General features: G+C 40.3%; 1 protein-coding gene across 2 annotated transcripts in view; it reads left to right on the top strand.

Moving 5' to 3' along the window:
• The window catches only part of ZCCHC24 (zinc finger CCHC-type containing 24), a 303,396-nt gene that overhangs the window by 271,488 nt on the left and 14,849 nt on the right, over positions 1 to 17,059 (top strand). The window contains exon 4 of one of the 2 annotated variants that reach the window (XM_030203244.1): positions 3,848 to 3,912. The exons of the other annotated variant lie outside the window; for it this stretch is intronic. Within the exon in view, the coding sequence (XP_030059104.1) occupies positions 3,848 to 3,892 (45 nt within the window). The 3' untranslated portion in view covers positions 3,893 to 3,912. Of the gene's footprint in view, positions 1 to 3,847; positions 3,913 to 17,059 lie in introns of those variants that run through there. 2 annotated transcript variants of the gene reach the window in all.

Raw genomic sequence — 17,059 nt, 5'->3', positions numbered from 1 at the left:
AATTATATTTAACGTGACATAACTTTGACAAACATACACAATTGGTGGTTTATAGTTTATGCCTTAACTAAAACCATAAAAGCCATAAAATCCATGCACTATGTAACGAATATTGTGAGGATTATTAACATGATATAGTATATAAAATAATATTAAAATAATATTAAGACCATCACAAATAAATAATCTTAAACCTTTCATAGGCATAGTCCAAGTCGGCAAAAGACACCCACCTATACAACACTCTCTTTCTGTAGAGTGTGGTGAATATATGTTGAATGTACTTGTATTAAATAAATAAATAGGGAAATAAAAAAACATTAACATATGTATGAACTGAAATGTATGAGTGATAAAAGTGAAACAAATATGATACATGTATAGATTACTCACATATAAGAGAGCTCGCTTTGATATGAAAAAAACAGCTTGATCAGGGGTGCCGAAAATCAAAATGCTGACCTTAGTAAGACAAGGGTTAAAATCTTTATGTAAATATTATGTGCTAATTGATGATTACATGCTCTACTTTTACAAAATATGCTTACAAGCCTTGCTAATACTAATTAGAGAGAAATTACAGCATAATATGTCGCGAAGACCAATGACATTTTTATATTGGCTGTGTTGACGCCCTATTAGATTGTAAGCTCTTTGAGCAGGGACTGTCTTTCTTCTATGTTTGTGCAGCGCTGCGTATGCCTTGTAGCGCTATAGAAAAGCTAAATAGTAGTAGTAGTAGTAGTAAACCAGATGTCTTACAAACTTAAAACCTTAAAAAATAAATAAATATTTGCTTATAGTGCTTGAGGTAGCAGAAAGAGAGTGTTGTATAGGTGGGTGTCTTTTGCCGACTTGGACTATGCCTATGAAAGGTTTAAGATTATTTATTTGTGATGGTCTTAATATTATTTTAATATTATTTTATATACTATATCATGTTAATAATCCTCACAATATTCATTACATAGTGCATGGATTTTATGGCTTTTATGGTTTTAGTTAAGGCATAAACTATAAACCACCAATTGTGTATGTTTGTCAAAGTTATGTCACGTTAAATATAATTTATGCTGGGATTCTGGTGTTATATAATCACACATAGATTTTATACACATATCTGTGTATGATGTGTCTATATACTGTTATATGTTTTGATACTATTTTTAAATCAGCTGTATAAATGTAGTACAAACAATATATATGTTATTATTTGTTTATTATTATTTTTTAATTTACTGTCTTATTATTATTTTATAGCCCCTGAAGCAGCCCTGTTGGGCGAAACACGGCCTGTGGCGGGCTGTTTGTGTGTATACAATTTGTTTTTCTATTAATAAATCCATTTGTTAAACGAGGAATCTATTTCTATACACTGCTGCAATTATTCTTCTGATGTGTCACAACCTTTATGTCATTCAAGTTATAATTTATTTATACTTTTGACAAAGTCTAACTAGTATGGGAGAAGGCAAACCCAATATAATATATATCAACCCAAATAAAGGAGTTTGACTCTTATGTATACTGATAGTATGGAGGTGTCCCTTTAAATTGGTGAAAAACAAATAGATTCACCCTTAAGGCTATTAAATCTTAACAAAACGAACCTCAAATCTCCCAGCAAGGGACTCTGCAAGAATATTGTCAATCCCTTGCATACATGGGAGTAGAATACTATCATAGGTTCTGTTTAAGAGAGAATAGAGAAAAAACCCCCAACGTAAAAACTCATCAACTAGATGAGAAAACCGTATGGGATGAAAAACTCCCTTCCTCTCTTAAACTTAAACTTTTGACAAAGGAAATATAAAGCTGTTTTTAGTATTTTTTTTAAACTCTCTTCCCAATTTTAGACATTCATTTATAAATATCCCTTGTTCGCAGACTACTTAAGACATCATGAAACACCAGCTCAATATGTGATTTATTCTAAAAAAAAGAGGAAGCCATTAATAGTAATTAGTCATCAGTGCTGTAACAACTTTTTGTTTAAATCACACATCTTGTTGTATGCCTTCATTAGCGCAGTTCTGGAGTCTTTCTATACTTGCAAAGGTTCTGTGCTGGGTGTATAAGTTCTGTTACCATCAACTAACATCACAGGACATTTATTTATTTATTTATTTATTCATTCATTCAATCATGACATTTATACCTCACATTAGTCTGAAATAGGCTCAAGTTCAATATGGCTTACAAACAAACAATAAGAGAATAAAACATAATAATGTACTGAATATAACACAAATTACAATAGCTATCTAAATTAAGGAGTTAGAGCAATGTGATGAAATATAGCATGACAGTTTTCATACAAGATATTATTCAAATAATACAGCCAATAAATTAACTTTGCTCATAGGACGCCATTTTGGAGTAAATTTAATATAGATTGCTAAACGTTAGGCACCAAAAAGCTGGGCACTAAGCTAGTATTCTATAATGGCAGAGTTGCGTGCTAAATCTCTTATAGAATACTAGCATAAGTCCACAGTTATGCGCCACGCTTTAAGCGTGACCGCTTATGCCATGTCTGCGGCTGCCATGAATGGTGACGCATAAATAGAAGTATTCTATAAAGTGCACACGAGAATAGTCGGAACACCCCTGACTCACTCATGTCCCTCCCATATTATTTATTTATTTATTTTGGTTCTTATATCCCACATAATCCGAATACCAATTATTCAGCTCTGTGTGGCTTACAACAGTTAAGTAAAAGCTGATATAAATAATGATGCAAAGATCGATCCATTAAAGCAACTTAGCTAGTGTTCATAGGCTTTTACAGAAATACTAGAATTCGATAGATAACATACTTATTTCAGGAATTTCTCAAAGAGAAATGTTTTCAGAAATTTTTGGAATATTAAATAGTTAGAAATTCATTTAATTTCACCTGGTAAATCATTCCACCATTTAGTGCCTATATGAGAGAAATCTTCGCATAATATAGACTTGAAGTTGTAGTTTTTATAGTTAGGATAATGAAGTATAAGGTATTTTGTGAATTTTATGGATGCATTTCAAGCTGGTAAATCAATTAAATCCAGCATTTATTCAGGTGCAAAAGCATGTATTATTTTGTAAATTAATGTGCAGTTTTTGATGATTATTCTAGCTTTGATTGGAAGCCAGTGTAGTTTGGAAAGTAAGGGAGAAGCTCTGTCGAACTTTGAAGCTCTCAACATAGTCACATGTTTAAGGTAGTTTGCATTTTTTTTATTAAAGATTCCCTAGGTAATATGCATTGCAGTAGTCCAGTTGTGATAGGTTCAATGCTTGCCCAATTATTCTGAAGAATTGGATGAGGGAAAAGGATCTAATTCTATTCAATTTCCATAACCTACCCACTATTATCCCCTTTGCATATACGTGCAAGAGAATTTAGATGCGCTATTTATAGTATAGGGGTGTAAGTCTTCAGTGTGTGCAATGGCAAATTAGTGCTTGTTAACACCAATTAGTATTTATCACCAATTTAGTGCCAGTTAATTATATTATGCAGGTAACTGGCCCTATTCTATCACTGCGCACCCAATTGTACACCTAACTTTGGGCACTATTTACAGAAAGTTGGGCTACTGATTATACTTTGTCTGCGCCTCCTGGTACTCAGCCTGCCGCTAGTTCGCTCCTACCCGTTCACCAACTGTTGATCATTACAGCAGTGCCGTTGGGCCTTTTAGAACTACCTCTCCTGGTCGCTGCATCAATCGTCTTGGGAGCTGGTGTGGACGGTTAAGAAGCAGATTTCAACATCATTTGCAACAGTCTGGCCACTTCACATCTCTTCCTGCCTCAATCGGTTCTAATCGTGCCATGCTTATTTCTCCTGGTCTAGATGGGTATTACAACCGCTCCCCATCATGGATTGCCTTGCCGATAGCTGTTCAAGCCACTCTGAACCATCTCAGAATCTGGAATCTACCTAAGACCAGCCTATCTCGGAAAGCCAATTTCAGAACTTCCACATATTACCTACAGTCCTTCCTAATAGCATGTCCATTGACCTTTTTTAGTCTCTCTTACCCTTTTCCATTTTCTTCTTACCCTGTTCCTTCTCTCCTCTTCCAAGTAATTGTAATTGTATACCAGTGGTCTGGCGATAGCCTTATCAGTACATTGTAAGCCACTTTGAGTCTGCATACTTGTGGAAAAAAGTGGGGTATAAATGTGCATAAATAATAAATATTTGTTGTACAATGTTTATTCTTCAATTACTGTTTCAGGATGCAAAGATGTTAACATGTGTTATTAAGCTTATACCAAAGGTTACAATCAGTTCTAGTTCTTGACACCAGTCTAATGATCTCACATCTTATGAATGATGACAATTTAATTTCTTTTTATGATGCATTAGCTTAATATAACTATTTTTGTTGTATGCTGCTAAACCCATTGTATATTGGAAGTATCACAAGATTTTGTGTCATTGAGAGATTATTCTATAAGTGGCTTAATACTGGCTATCAGGTCTGTTTTATTAACTTAACAAGTGTTGTTATGTTAATAAAACAGACCTGATCACCAGCATTAAGCCTAGAAATTCAATGGCAGGTCATGTCCGGACACCAGCTAAAATATAGTGTATAGGACACTCCCTCTTGCTTCTAAGGTGGTGGTGGTGGGGGGGGGGGAAGCTGAACAACTTCAGAAAAGACTGAAAAAAAGCCCTTCTGGCAAAGGAAAAACACTTTAGAGTTCAGTTTTTCTCTTTTATAATAATGCTAAAATTTATTAGAGTAAATAAATGGTTACAATAAAAATTCTTTTAGCCCAGTATTACAGAAAATTGAATTCTTATTTATATCAATCCAAATTTCAGTTTAAGGAAAATAAAATTTCTCTGTGTGTTTTCTTTGGAAGCTATCAGACTCTGACTCGTACAAAATGTGCTTTTACAGAATACTGAAGCTTAATTTTCTCCAATCATTTAATGCCTTATATTTTCTTTCTTACTTATCTGGTATTATTCAACTCTGACCTCTAAGGTCACCTTCACATAATTCTGTTTCTTTGGTATTTTTCTCAGTTATTCATCATTTGCCCTTTGTAACCTCCTTCCCTCGAATACTTTTCACTCATACTTGTCCTTCACTGAAGATGTCCCTGTGTTGTTTAGAGCCTGTTTGAAGCAAACACACAGACACTTGTTAAAGTTAAAGTTTATGGCCCATTACTAGGGCTAAGCAAGCCTGTCTATGGTCTATGAGAAGACCAAGAAGACACAAGCTAGCTAATTGGCCTTCTAGATCATAAATAAGGGAATAAGTTATATATACAAAGCTGACTGATCTGCAAAACCAGACAGCTGTATACTAAACATCAGCCAGTTAAGTGCGATATTTAGCACTTAATCGGTTATTGATTATCACATAAAGATAGGACTGACTTTTTTATGCAGTCCTGTGTATGTAGTTAACCTGGCCAGTTAAGTGCTGATTTCACTGAATACAGCTATTTATTGGACCCTCATGATTTGGTTCTACTTTTTCTGTATTCCTTGTTGGGCCTGTGCACATGCCTCTCCCCTTGTGTGTACTCTTAAACCAGAGGCAAATTTCTCTTTGACCATGGCTTCATGGTCTCTCATGCAGGTAACTTTTCTTGCTAGCATTCTTGCAGCTTTCTTTTGTAGACTGCAGGCATAATCTGTTATACTTTCTCCAGGCATCTGCTTCGTGTCGTAGAATTCCTTCAGCCTCCCTAAAGAGACATCTTATCTACATAGAGCAAAAGTGAGAAAATGCCTGCTACTGACTTCTATTTAGAGGTAGAAATGTATGTGTAAGTTATCATATCAAGGATGGGGATGAATGTGCCACAATATTTTCCAAGTCTCACCAAACTTTGAAGGCATGGTAGGAGTCTTTTCAGTGCTATTTCATGGATCAGGTGACACTCCATTTTTGGAGAACATATACTCACGATGGTTATATTAATGTTTTAGTCAATTTAAATTGCTATTGTGTCCCTAGAGTTGAAAATGAGCTAGCTGTACTGCCATATACTAGGATATCATCATTGGATGAAGTTCAAGCAGGTCATAGCCAATCTGCAGGTCTAACTTTGAGAAGAACTGTGCAATATTCAAATCCATAATGATGTCATTCACTATGGGGATGATGTGTGAGCATCAATGGACATCAACACACAGCTGGGTAACCATGCTTGGGGAGACCCTCAGGGTTGATTCACTAACACTTCTTATTATGTCAAATGCTTCGTGTTCATGCAAGTTTTACCTCCACAAGTTTCTGGAAGTAGAAAGGGAATTTACCTGTACAGCAGAGATAGAGGTTGGGTAGATTTGATTTACTTGACTTTTAGTTTTCCAGTTCCCTGAAACACAATAGTATGTCTTTGTTATGGTCATACCAACCTGTAAGATTACAGTGACAGTCTAGTAGCTGAGTAGAAGGTCAGGGCCATCAGCCACTACATAGATAGAGGTCATGGTAGTCACATCCTGAGATTGGAATGTGTCACACATTGATAGAGGTTTTGGATTCTCATAGGTATATATGCCTATTGATGTTACTATTAGTGCTAGTTTGTTCAGCAAAAACATTATCCCTCTAATTCTTAATAAATTGAATAATTAGCCAATTAGAGCAAATTAGCTTTTTAACAAGCTTTTATTGGCTCTAATTGGAATAAATTAAGATGTATGCATGTACATTTAGGTGCGTTCATACATCTTAAATTGTACACGTCCTGAAAAAGGGGGCATGGAAATGAGAGGGTTATGGGCGATTTGAGGCGGATCACGAGCGTGATTTTTGGTTACACGAGCTATTATGAAATAAGGGGGCTCCACACCTAAATTTAGGCACAAGCATTTGCACCGCGTTTTCATTGGTGCAAATGGATGTGCCTAAATTTAAGTGCGTCCCCCAGGGCTTAAGCGCTAGTCTATAAACTGTGTCTAACTTTAAGTACAGCTTATCGAATGGCACTCAGAATGTTTTTTCAGTGACAATTTTTTCAATGCCATTTATAGAATCTAGCCCTATGGGGGAGATTCTATATATGGCGCCTTGCCAATTAGTGCTCATTATTGCATGTTAAGTGTTGTTAACGCTGATTACCTTGTTAAGCCAATTAAGTTGTGCACACTGTTATAGAATCCGCTTGAATTGTGGCACGGAACGCTAGGCGTGCTATATAAAATCTGGGGGATAAGGGCAATTCTATAAACTAAGTGCCTGCATTTACATGCCCATCGTGCACATAAATGAATAGAATAATAGTACTTATGAGCATAAGTACATACCCACACAAGTGCCAGCAGGGCATCTAAGTACTATTTTGTAATGTCACATTTAACTTACATAACTCGTAAATGTGTCAGACCTGTGAGTTCTTGTACCAAGTAGAGCTCTGCCGAGCCTGGTACTCGGACTAGGTTATGCTTGGCGGCTGGACAACCCCAGGTTTCACCTGCGCTGACCGCCGTTCCCCAGAGGTTGAGCCCCTAGGTGCGGAGGCCTGCAGGGCTTACGAGATGGAGCAGGAAGCAGAATGATGAACGTGACGGCCAGACAGGCAGCAGGCAAGAGAGTGATCCAGGTACAGGCAGTCAGTAGGCAGGCAGCGGGTACGAGAGTAATCCAGGTACAGGCAGAGTAAGTAGGCAGGCAGCAGACACAAGAATAATCCAGGTACAGGCAGAGTCAGTAGGCAGGTAGCAGACACGAGAGTAATTCAGATACAGGCAAGGTCAGTAGACAGGCAGTAGGCAAGAGAGTGATCCAGGTACAGGCAGTCAGTAGGCAGGCAGCGGGTACGAGAGTAATCCAGGTACAGGTAAGGTCAGTAGGCAGGCAGCAGACACAAGAGTAATCCAGGTACAGGCAGAGTAAGTAGGCAGGCAGCAGACACAAGAATAATCCAGGTACAGGCAGAGTCAGTAGGCAGGCAGCAGACACAAGAGTAATTCAGGTACAGGCAAGGTCAGTAGGCAGGCAGCAGACAGAGTAATCCAGGTACAGGCAGAGTCAGTAGGCAGGCAGCAGACACAAGAGTAATCCAGGTACAGGCAAGGTCAGTAGGCAGGCAGCAGACACGAGAGTAATCCAGGTACATGCAGAGTCAGCAACGAAGAACAAAGTAGAGAAAGAAGCACACTACTGAGCAAGTAACACCTACCAAAGTAGAAGCCCAAGCAAGGAGTCTAGGGAGAGCTCAGCTGATAAACTGCTGGCATCTAATATCAGCATGGAGAAGGGGCACAGCCATAGGACAAGAGCAGCCATAGGATAAGGGGAAGGAGGAACCAGTAGACCAATAGGAGAGGAGCAAGGGAAGCCAGGCAGAGGAAGAGCAGACCCAGGTGGGTGGAAGCAGAGCAATCAAGGAGTCTACAGCCAGAGAAGAACTACACACACATAGCTCAGGGCTGTGCCAGTCAAGTGTGCGTGTCGACGGGACCCTGCGCAGCCCGAGGACGCCACTTGCGTTGAGGTAGGGGACATGACAAAATGCAAGGGGTTGTATACATGGATGGAACATGGTCAGGGCTCCCACTTCCATACATAAATTACAGAAGTCTGTAAGTTACATGTATCCCTGCTGTATTTACATACCCATAGTAGTGCCAGCTATATAGCTGGTGTAAACAGGCACAGAAATGTTAATTACACCAGTACTGTATTAAGTTAGCATTCTACAACAGAAGCTGAGCACCCAGATGCCATTGTATAATAGGCAACCACCGCACATCCTTTTGCATCTTAATGGAGGTGTCCAGTTGTAGAATTGTCCCTATATGTTTGTTGATTCATCATGTTTACTGATACCCTTATAAGGTATCCATGTGTCATCATGGTTGAAGTGTTTGATGAAAGATACTGTGACAGTATAAGCATCTTCATTAATTGGGCCATTAGCTTGAAGCTTATCAATGGCCTCCAGTTGAAGTCAAATTTCTAACTGGGTTGTAGCTACAGGTGGGCCTGGGTGGGCCCCAGGCAGCTGGCAGCTCTCCGAAGCTCTTTATCCGAGTCACCTAGCCTGCCAATTGTGCCTAAATTTGTTTTATTTTTTTTTTTTAGTGTGGGTGGGTTGTACTTGGACGGGTCCTGATCTGGAAGTTGTAAGCCATAGCGCTGCAGCTGCACTCCGGCACTGCTACTGTCGCTCATCACCTCCATCCGTGACTCTGCTGCTTTGCCATGCTCTCCCCCCAACCCCCACTATGTGGGCATAACGGCACCACAGTGCTGCATGGGGAAATCTGGCGGCTGCAGTCAGTATCATGCAGCACAACGGTTCCTTACTCTGTGCCCTGAAGTGCTGGAAAGATCAGCCTTTCCTCCCTCCCCCCCACCACCCCACCCCAGGCCTGAGCACTCCTCCATGGCCTCACAACAGCATACACGGAGCGGAAAACAGTGTGTGCTGAGCTCTCTGAGTCTGCACCACCACCGAAGCCCAGCTACCCAGGTTAAAAAAATAATAATAATTTTAACATGTGGAAAGTCAGTGTAATGCTTTGTGCCTGTGAGCTTCTGCATGGGGGTGGGCTTTTCACTGCCTAGGGTACAAAAGGTATATTTAATCATTAAATATACCTTTTTTTTTTCTTTAGGTAGTGAAGAGCCCATCCCATCCTCACCCAGAAACCGACCAAAACTAAATGTAAATAGTGCCCAAGTTAAAATTTTAAAAAGTTATATATTTTCATGTTCTGAGTTTTTCGGTGGATATTGTATCTGCAGTGCCTAGCTTAAAAAAAAAATAGTTTTAAACTTTATGTAGGAGGGTTTCTCGGTGGATGTGTGCTCTTGCAGTGCCCAAGTCATTAAAAAAAACTAAGGGCCCTGTTTACTAAGATGCGCTAGCATTTTTAGCATATGAAAAAATTAGCACTCGCTAATCATGTAGATGCCCTTAGGAATATTATGGGTATCTGCACAGTTAGCGTGCACTAAAAATGCTAATGCGTCTTAGCACGGCTTAGTAAACAGGGCCCAAAAGGTCTTATATATAATGCTGGTGTGCTTTCGGTTAGGGGAGGGGAAGATACCAGACCATGGCGGGTACGGGTCAGGACAGGGCTGATGTTAGGCTACAGGGAGGGGAGGGGGTGGCCCATACGCCAAGCCCCCTCCCTGCCCATCTTCAAATCCTTGCTCAAAGCCCACCTCTTCAATGTCGCCTTCGGCACCTAACCATACTCCATTCAGGAAATCTAGACTGCCCCAATTTGATTGACTGCACTTTTTGTCCTTTAGATTGTAAGCTCCTTTGAGCAGGGACTGTCCTTCTTTGTTAAATTGTAAAGCGCTGCGTAACCCGGGCAGCGCTTTAGAAATGTTAAGTAGTAGTAGTAGTAGTAGTAGGGTAGGGCTGATGCTTACCTATGGGATGGATGGTGGGGGAGAGAAGGGCAAGGCTGATGCTGGGCTACGGGTACAGATGGGTGGGTAGGGAAGGGAAAGACTGATGCTGGGCTATGGGGTTGGGTAGGAAAGGGCTGATGCTGGGCTACAGGACAATTTCTAATTTTTGGTCCTTTATTCTGTAATTGATAAGGGTTAATCTGTGTTCTGCAAGTGACCTAGTAGGTGAGAGATTCTGCTGGCATATGGTTTGTGTGGGGATCTATGAGTCTGGCTTTTCCAATAGGATACATATTGCTGTTGTATATATTCACTGCTGCCTTTTTAAAGGTACTGTTATTGGAACTGGTGTTAAGGTTTGCAGCATAGGCGCTAATCCTTTGGAGGATTTAGTGTTACTTCGCAAAGTACCTGGTAGTGAATGGATTTTGTGTTGCTATTATTGAGGTGCTACCAGAGTTCATGTTTTTCCTATTAAAAGCTGCAAGGAAGGGGAAAAGACTGTTTTGCTTAATCAGGTATTTACATATGTGATAAAGCAAAATTTGAAGGATATATGCCATTGATGTAATTATATTGCAGGATCTTGTCATGTTGAGTTGTTTGTCATTATATAGTATACTTATGTCTGGTCAAGTTTAAGATATGGGATAATGTAACTATATTTTAAAATATTGTGTTTTTTCCATTAAGTATGTATGTGGTTTATGTTGATGCAGGGTATCTGTTGGGCAGACTGCTTAGAAATCCATCATCAAGTGAAAGGGCATTATTTTGTAGTATCCCTATACCTGTATACATAGTGCCCACCCATATTAGCTCTGGGCCCACCCAAAATGTCAGGTCTGGCTATACCACTGATTTCTAAATGGTTAGCTTTGGGCATACCATGTCAGGAATGACCTATTCTCATAAACAGGGGTATGTTGACTATGATCAAAATCTCTCAAATGTACTAATAGTATGGGTTTTTTTAGTACTTGCATTGTATCAAAGCAGATCTCCTTCTATAGTTCATAGGGTGTAATATGTGCATAGATCAAAATGCACTTGGAAACTATTTTTAATCAATCTAATAATGCTCAAAAGGGACAGTTTCTGTGTATTTTTGCCACATTTTCTTGGTCTGTTATCACATTTCATGATATTTAATGCTTCCTCTATCAGGACTATGATAGCTAGGCCTGGGTTATAACTCTCTGAATCTGCAAAACATTTCATTTGACCTCTGGCTTTTGGAAGAAGAGTAACATCAATAGGATGGAAAATATAGCACAGTACCTTCCCTTCTCTCCTCTCTGAGTTGTAACTGGCCTTACCTTTAGACTGCAGGATTGGTTTACTGGTTTGTTTTCATGGAGAGATAAGTTTGATTCTGCTATTCTGGAAGTCAGGTATTGTTGAAAACTGGTTCCGGTAAATGTCACCAATATTAGGGTTACCATATTTTGTCCTCTTATTTTCACATCCTTTCACATCCTCACCCCGCCCCCGTCACATATTCCCCTCCTCTGCCCCCCACCCCCCCCCATCCCCTCTCCTCCCCTCCCCTCCCCTTACTTACTATGCCCATAGGAATATTATGGGTATCTGCACAGTTAGCATGCACTAAAAATGCTAATGCGTCGCTAGCACGGCTTAGTAAACAGGGCCCAAAAGGTCTTATATATAATGCTGGTGTGCTTTCGCTTGGGGGAGGGGAAGATACCAGACCATGGCGGGTACAGGTCAGGACAGGGCTGATGTTAGGCTACAGGGAGGGGAGGGGGTGGCCCATACGCCAAGCCCCCTCCCTGTCCATCTTCAAATCCTTGCTCAAAGCCCACCTCTTCAATGTCGCCTTCGGCAGCCATTTTGAATCCAGAGACTGTCACAGCAACAGGATGCAGGGCAAGGGTAGTGCTCTGGGCAGGAAAGAGGGGGCTCTTTCCTGCCCCGAAGAGGTCACTAGACCACCAGGGCAGTAGATAGTAAGTAAGGGAAGGGGAGGCTAAGATAGGCTCGCCCGCTCGTTTGTCCAGAAATCCGGACAAACAGGCGGACTGGCAAAACCCGTCCGGACGCCCGGACATGTCCTCAAAAAGAGGACATGTCCGGGTAAATCCGGACATATGGTAACCCTAACCAATATAGTATCCCAATGTGTTTCATAAATCAAGACCCCCAGTTTAATAATGAACTACACTGATTTTTTTTTTAAAGATATGCCTTGTTACTTCAAGAGAGTTGCTTTTATGTTTTCTTAGGGGACTATATATTAAAGTGTATTAAAAATGAGCATTCCCCTGCATTTTGAATGCATTTTTATACCCCATAGTAAATTCAGGATTTGAGTAAATCCTATGTTTGCGTTAGTTATGCATGTTACTGTGGCCATTAATGTACATCTTGGCCACTGGTAATGTATGAACGTGTTGCTAGTATTGTTAACAGGGCACCAGAAAGAAAATTAGTTTATTAGTGACACTTAAGAGAGCATTACCGACGTGCTCAGTAATGTGATTTTACTGGCCATCAATTGCTAAATTTTGATGTTCAACGAGTATTACTGCATTAACGCTTCATAGTAAACAGAAGCCCTTGACTATGTGGAGCCTGGCAGCATGTTGGAATTATCCCCAAACCTGGGATGGAGGATAAGGAGGGCTCAACTCGTAGGAAGCATAAAAAAAATCTTGATTAGGTCTATTGGAACATGACTGTCAAGCTCATTACAATTACCAGCTTCATTTGACCATTCTCAAGTCAAACAGCTCCTTAATTACCTTGAGACAGATAGAAGGGAATTCTAGCAATGGCAGCCAATGTTAAGCGCTGAGAACAATAGTTTTTTCTGAACAATTTGAGACTCCTGAGGCAGGCCTGTGGCCGAAACATAGATCTGTGTCGAGTCCTTAATAAAATATTTCTTGTTCAAATCAGTTGTCCCAGTCTCTGGAGTTATTGGTCCACTTCCCACGCCTTCTTTGGTTTTTTGAAGCACTGGGAACATCCATGCTGAACTGGTATTCTGCAAGGGGTGGTGTTTGCAGAGCACCCTTTATAGAATACTACTTTAGCGTGGATCTCATTCCTCACTTTGGGCGTGGTACTTACTCCTGCTGAAACCTAGTATAAAAGCTGGCATGCAACTAATGGCAGTTGGACCCGTAAATGATCCTATTCTATAATATTGTGCCCAGTTTCTGGGAATGACCCTGACCCAAGTATGCCCCTCCCATTGCCACACCCCCTTTGAGTTGCGCTCTATAAAATTTGGGTGCACATATAGAATAGGGCACAGGGCAGATCCGTGTGTAAACTCACATGAGCTCCAATTAATACCAATTTGATTGTTAACAGCTCATTAATTCATTTGCACACAGACATGGGATCCGCACTCAAATTTGTAGAACCTATATAAAATGTGGGGGATAATGTATGTATTTGTATAATGTATGCTGGCTATTTCTCATGTTGTTACATTCTAGCTAGTAGATTCCAATTAAACTGAACATGTATTTTGCTTTGACTATATGTAAAAAAGAATACAACATTTCTTAAAACCATCACTTCCAACTTACGAATGCAAGAACATTAAAGATTCTTTGAGGTCCAGTGATACTGTAGTTCTATTTACAGTGCTGTATTTATCTTTAGGAGGGGAATATCATATTTCTTATTAAAGAGAAGACCACACAATATCCCTCAGGAACCAGGACTCCGCACATCATTATTTGGGGGGCATTGGGTTGTATTAAGAATATTGTTATAGTGTGTCATGCTGAGGTTAAGCATAAAGAAGCCTTCCTTTTTGAAAGACCAGACGACTTGTTTCTGAAACATAATATCTTCAAATTCTTCTAATCAAATTCAGAACTGGTCTGCATGATATAACTCCATTACAGCGAAGTGTTTTTGTTTGGGGAATATGTCCAGCAGCTCATGTCATTCAGTTCAGTTTATGGCATTACACAAATTCAGTGAAATAAAACTTCAGTTTTTAGCTCAAAGCCAATGTCAGCAAAAGAAATTTTAGAACCCAGGAACCATCATGCTGCTGAGGGAGGGTGAGATATGTCCAGTGGATTTTCTGAAATCCAAATGCTCTGACCATTTATTATTACTGTTTCCAATATATTCACAAAAAGTTTGATTTTTATACTAGAAATTTTCTAGTAGATGTGGAAAACACAACTTGTCCCCAAAAGAGAGACACCGCTAATAGTGACTTAAGTTAAAATTCTCCTTCAGAAATCAATTTCAGCATGAGTTTTGTAATCTTATTGTTTTTCCATTTCTTTTTATTTGTGCATTTTCCATTTAACATATGTACCAAAGTGCAAATATAGAGGGCCTATGTACTAAGGTGGCAATTCTATAAATTGGCACCAAGATTTTAGTGCCCCAGTTCCATACTCAGCACCAATTCTAGAATTCCATCTTGGCACCAAGATTCTGTTATAGAATATTAGTTTAAGTTGGCATTGGCACACACAAAGTTAGGTGTCAACCGTTATGCCAATTCAATGGCAGTTATAACTGTTGGCGTCTAATTGAGCCCTGAAGTGTGCTTAACTTATAGCATTCTATAAGTTACGTGGCTGTCTCAGAGACACGCCCATAACCTGCCCATACTCCACTCATGTTTACGCCCCCTTCCACTTAGGCACTAAGGGCCAGATTCTATACATGGTACCTAGAAAATCTGCGCAGAAAACATTTCCGCCTAAGCGTATTCTATAAGTAGCACCTATATTTAGGTGCGGTATATAGAATATGCTTAAGTGATATCCTAGTGCCTACAACTATGCACCTCCATTTACACCAATGAAAATGCAGCATAAATCCCGGCGCGCAGATGTATTTAATAATTTATTTGGATTTTGCTCACACCTTTTTCAGTAGTAGTTCAAGGTGAGTTACATTCAGGTACACTGGGTATTTAGGCACATTGGGCCATATTCTATAACTATGCATGTAAATTTTGGAACGCCCATAACCACACCCCTATAAGCCTGCACGCATTAGAATTTAGGTGCAGTGCTTTGCAGAATGCACTTAGCAAGTTATGCGTGTAAATTCTAATTATTTCCAATTGCTTGTCAAGTGCTGTTAACAACGCTGATTGGCTTGTTAAACAAATTAAGTTATATGTGTTGTTACTGAATATACTTGGATTTTGGAGAGGACATGCTATATAGAATCCATGGGTAAGCAACTTTAGCACCTATGTTATAGAATAGCACCTACACTTATTTGCGTAAATGCCAATTTGTGGTGCCAATCATGTGCAGATGGATTTTTTTTAGGCATTTTGAGACATCCATCTGCTTTGAAAATGAGCCCCGTCTATCTCCATGGGCGTTTATCTCCGAGAACGGGTCCGTGAAGGGGTGGACCGAACCGTATTTTCGAAAAAAATAGACGTCCATGTTTTATTCGACAATTTGTGAGCTGGGCGTTTTTGCTTTTCAGCGATAATGGAAAATGACAGCGCCCAGCTCAAAAACGAATAAATCCAAGGCATTTGTTTGTGGGAGGGGCCAGGATTCGTAGTGCACTGGTCCCCCTCACATGCCAGGACACCAACCGGGCACCCTAGGGGGCACTTTTACAAAAAAAAAAAAAAAAAAGGTAAACGAGCTCCCAGGTGCATAGCACCCTTCCCTTGTGTGTTGAGCCCCCCAAATCCCCCTCAAAACCCACTGCCCACAAGTCTACACCATTACTATAGCCCTAAGGGGTGAAGGGGGGCACCTACATGTGGGTACAGTGGGTTTTGGGGGGGTTGGACGACTAAGCATTAAGCAGCACAATTGTAACAGGTAGGGGGGGATGGGCCTGGGTCCACCTGCCTGAAGTCCACTGCACCCCCTAACAACTGCTCCAGGGACCTGCATACTGCTGCCAGGGAGGTGGGTATGACATTTGAGGGTGAAAATAAAAAGTTGTGAAACATCATTTTTTGTGGTGGGAGGGGGTTAGTGACCACTGGGGGAGTCAGGGGAGGTCATCCCCGATTCCCTCTCGTGGTAATCTGGTCATTTAGGGCACTTTTTGGGGCCTTATTTGTGAAAAAACAGGGTCCAGGAAAAGTGCCCTAAATTCTAGCTACAAACGCATACTTTTTTTCCATTATCGGCAAAAGGCGCCCATCTCTGTTCGGGTGATAACCATGCCCCAGTCCCGCCTTCACCACACCTACGACACGCCCCTGTCAACTTTGTACGCTTCCGCGATGGAGTGCAGTTGAAAACGTCCAAGTTCGGCTTTCAATTATACCGTGTTATTCGTTTTTGTGAGATAAACGTCCATCTCCCGATTTAGGTCGGAACTTGGGCGTTTTTCTCGTTCGATTATAAGCAGGATAGTAATGTAACATAGTAGATGATGGCAGATAAAGACCTATATGGTCCGTCTGGTCTGTGATTCTGTGTTATTGATCTATGGTGAGTAGTATGCCAGTAAGCTACACTCTCCTGATATATAACATAATATAAGAACATAAAAATAGCCTTTCTGGATCAGACCAGTGGTCCATATAGCCCAGTATCCTGCTTCCAACAATGGCCAATTCAGGTCACAAGTACCTGACAGAAACCTAAATAGTAGCAACATTCCATGCTACCAATCCCAGGGCAAGCAGTGGCTTCCTCTTTGTCTATTCAAATCATTCCTCTCCTCCAGTCATATTTCATCATAGTCCAGAAGATTTATGCAACAAC

This window comes from Microcaecilia unicolor, chromosome 5 (assembly GCF_901765095.1).
Source record: "Microcaecilia unicolor chromosome 5, aMicUni1.1, whole genome shotgun sequence".
Lineage (NCBI taxonomy): Eukaryota > Metazoa > Chordata > Amphibia > Gymnophiona > Siphonopidae > Microcaecilia > Microcaecilia unicolor.
Note: the sequence above shows the minus strand (reverse complement) of the source record. Positions and strands in the feature narration are given on the sequence as shown.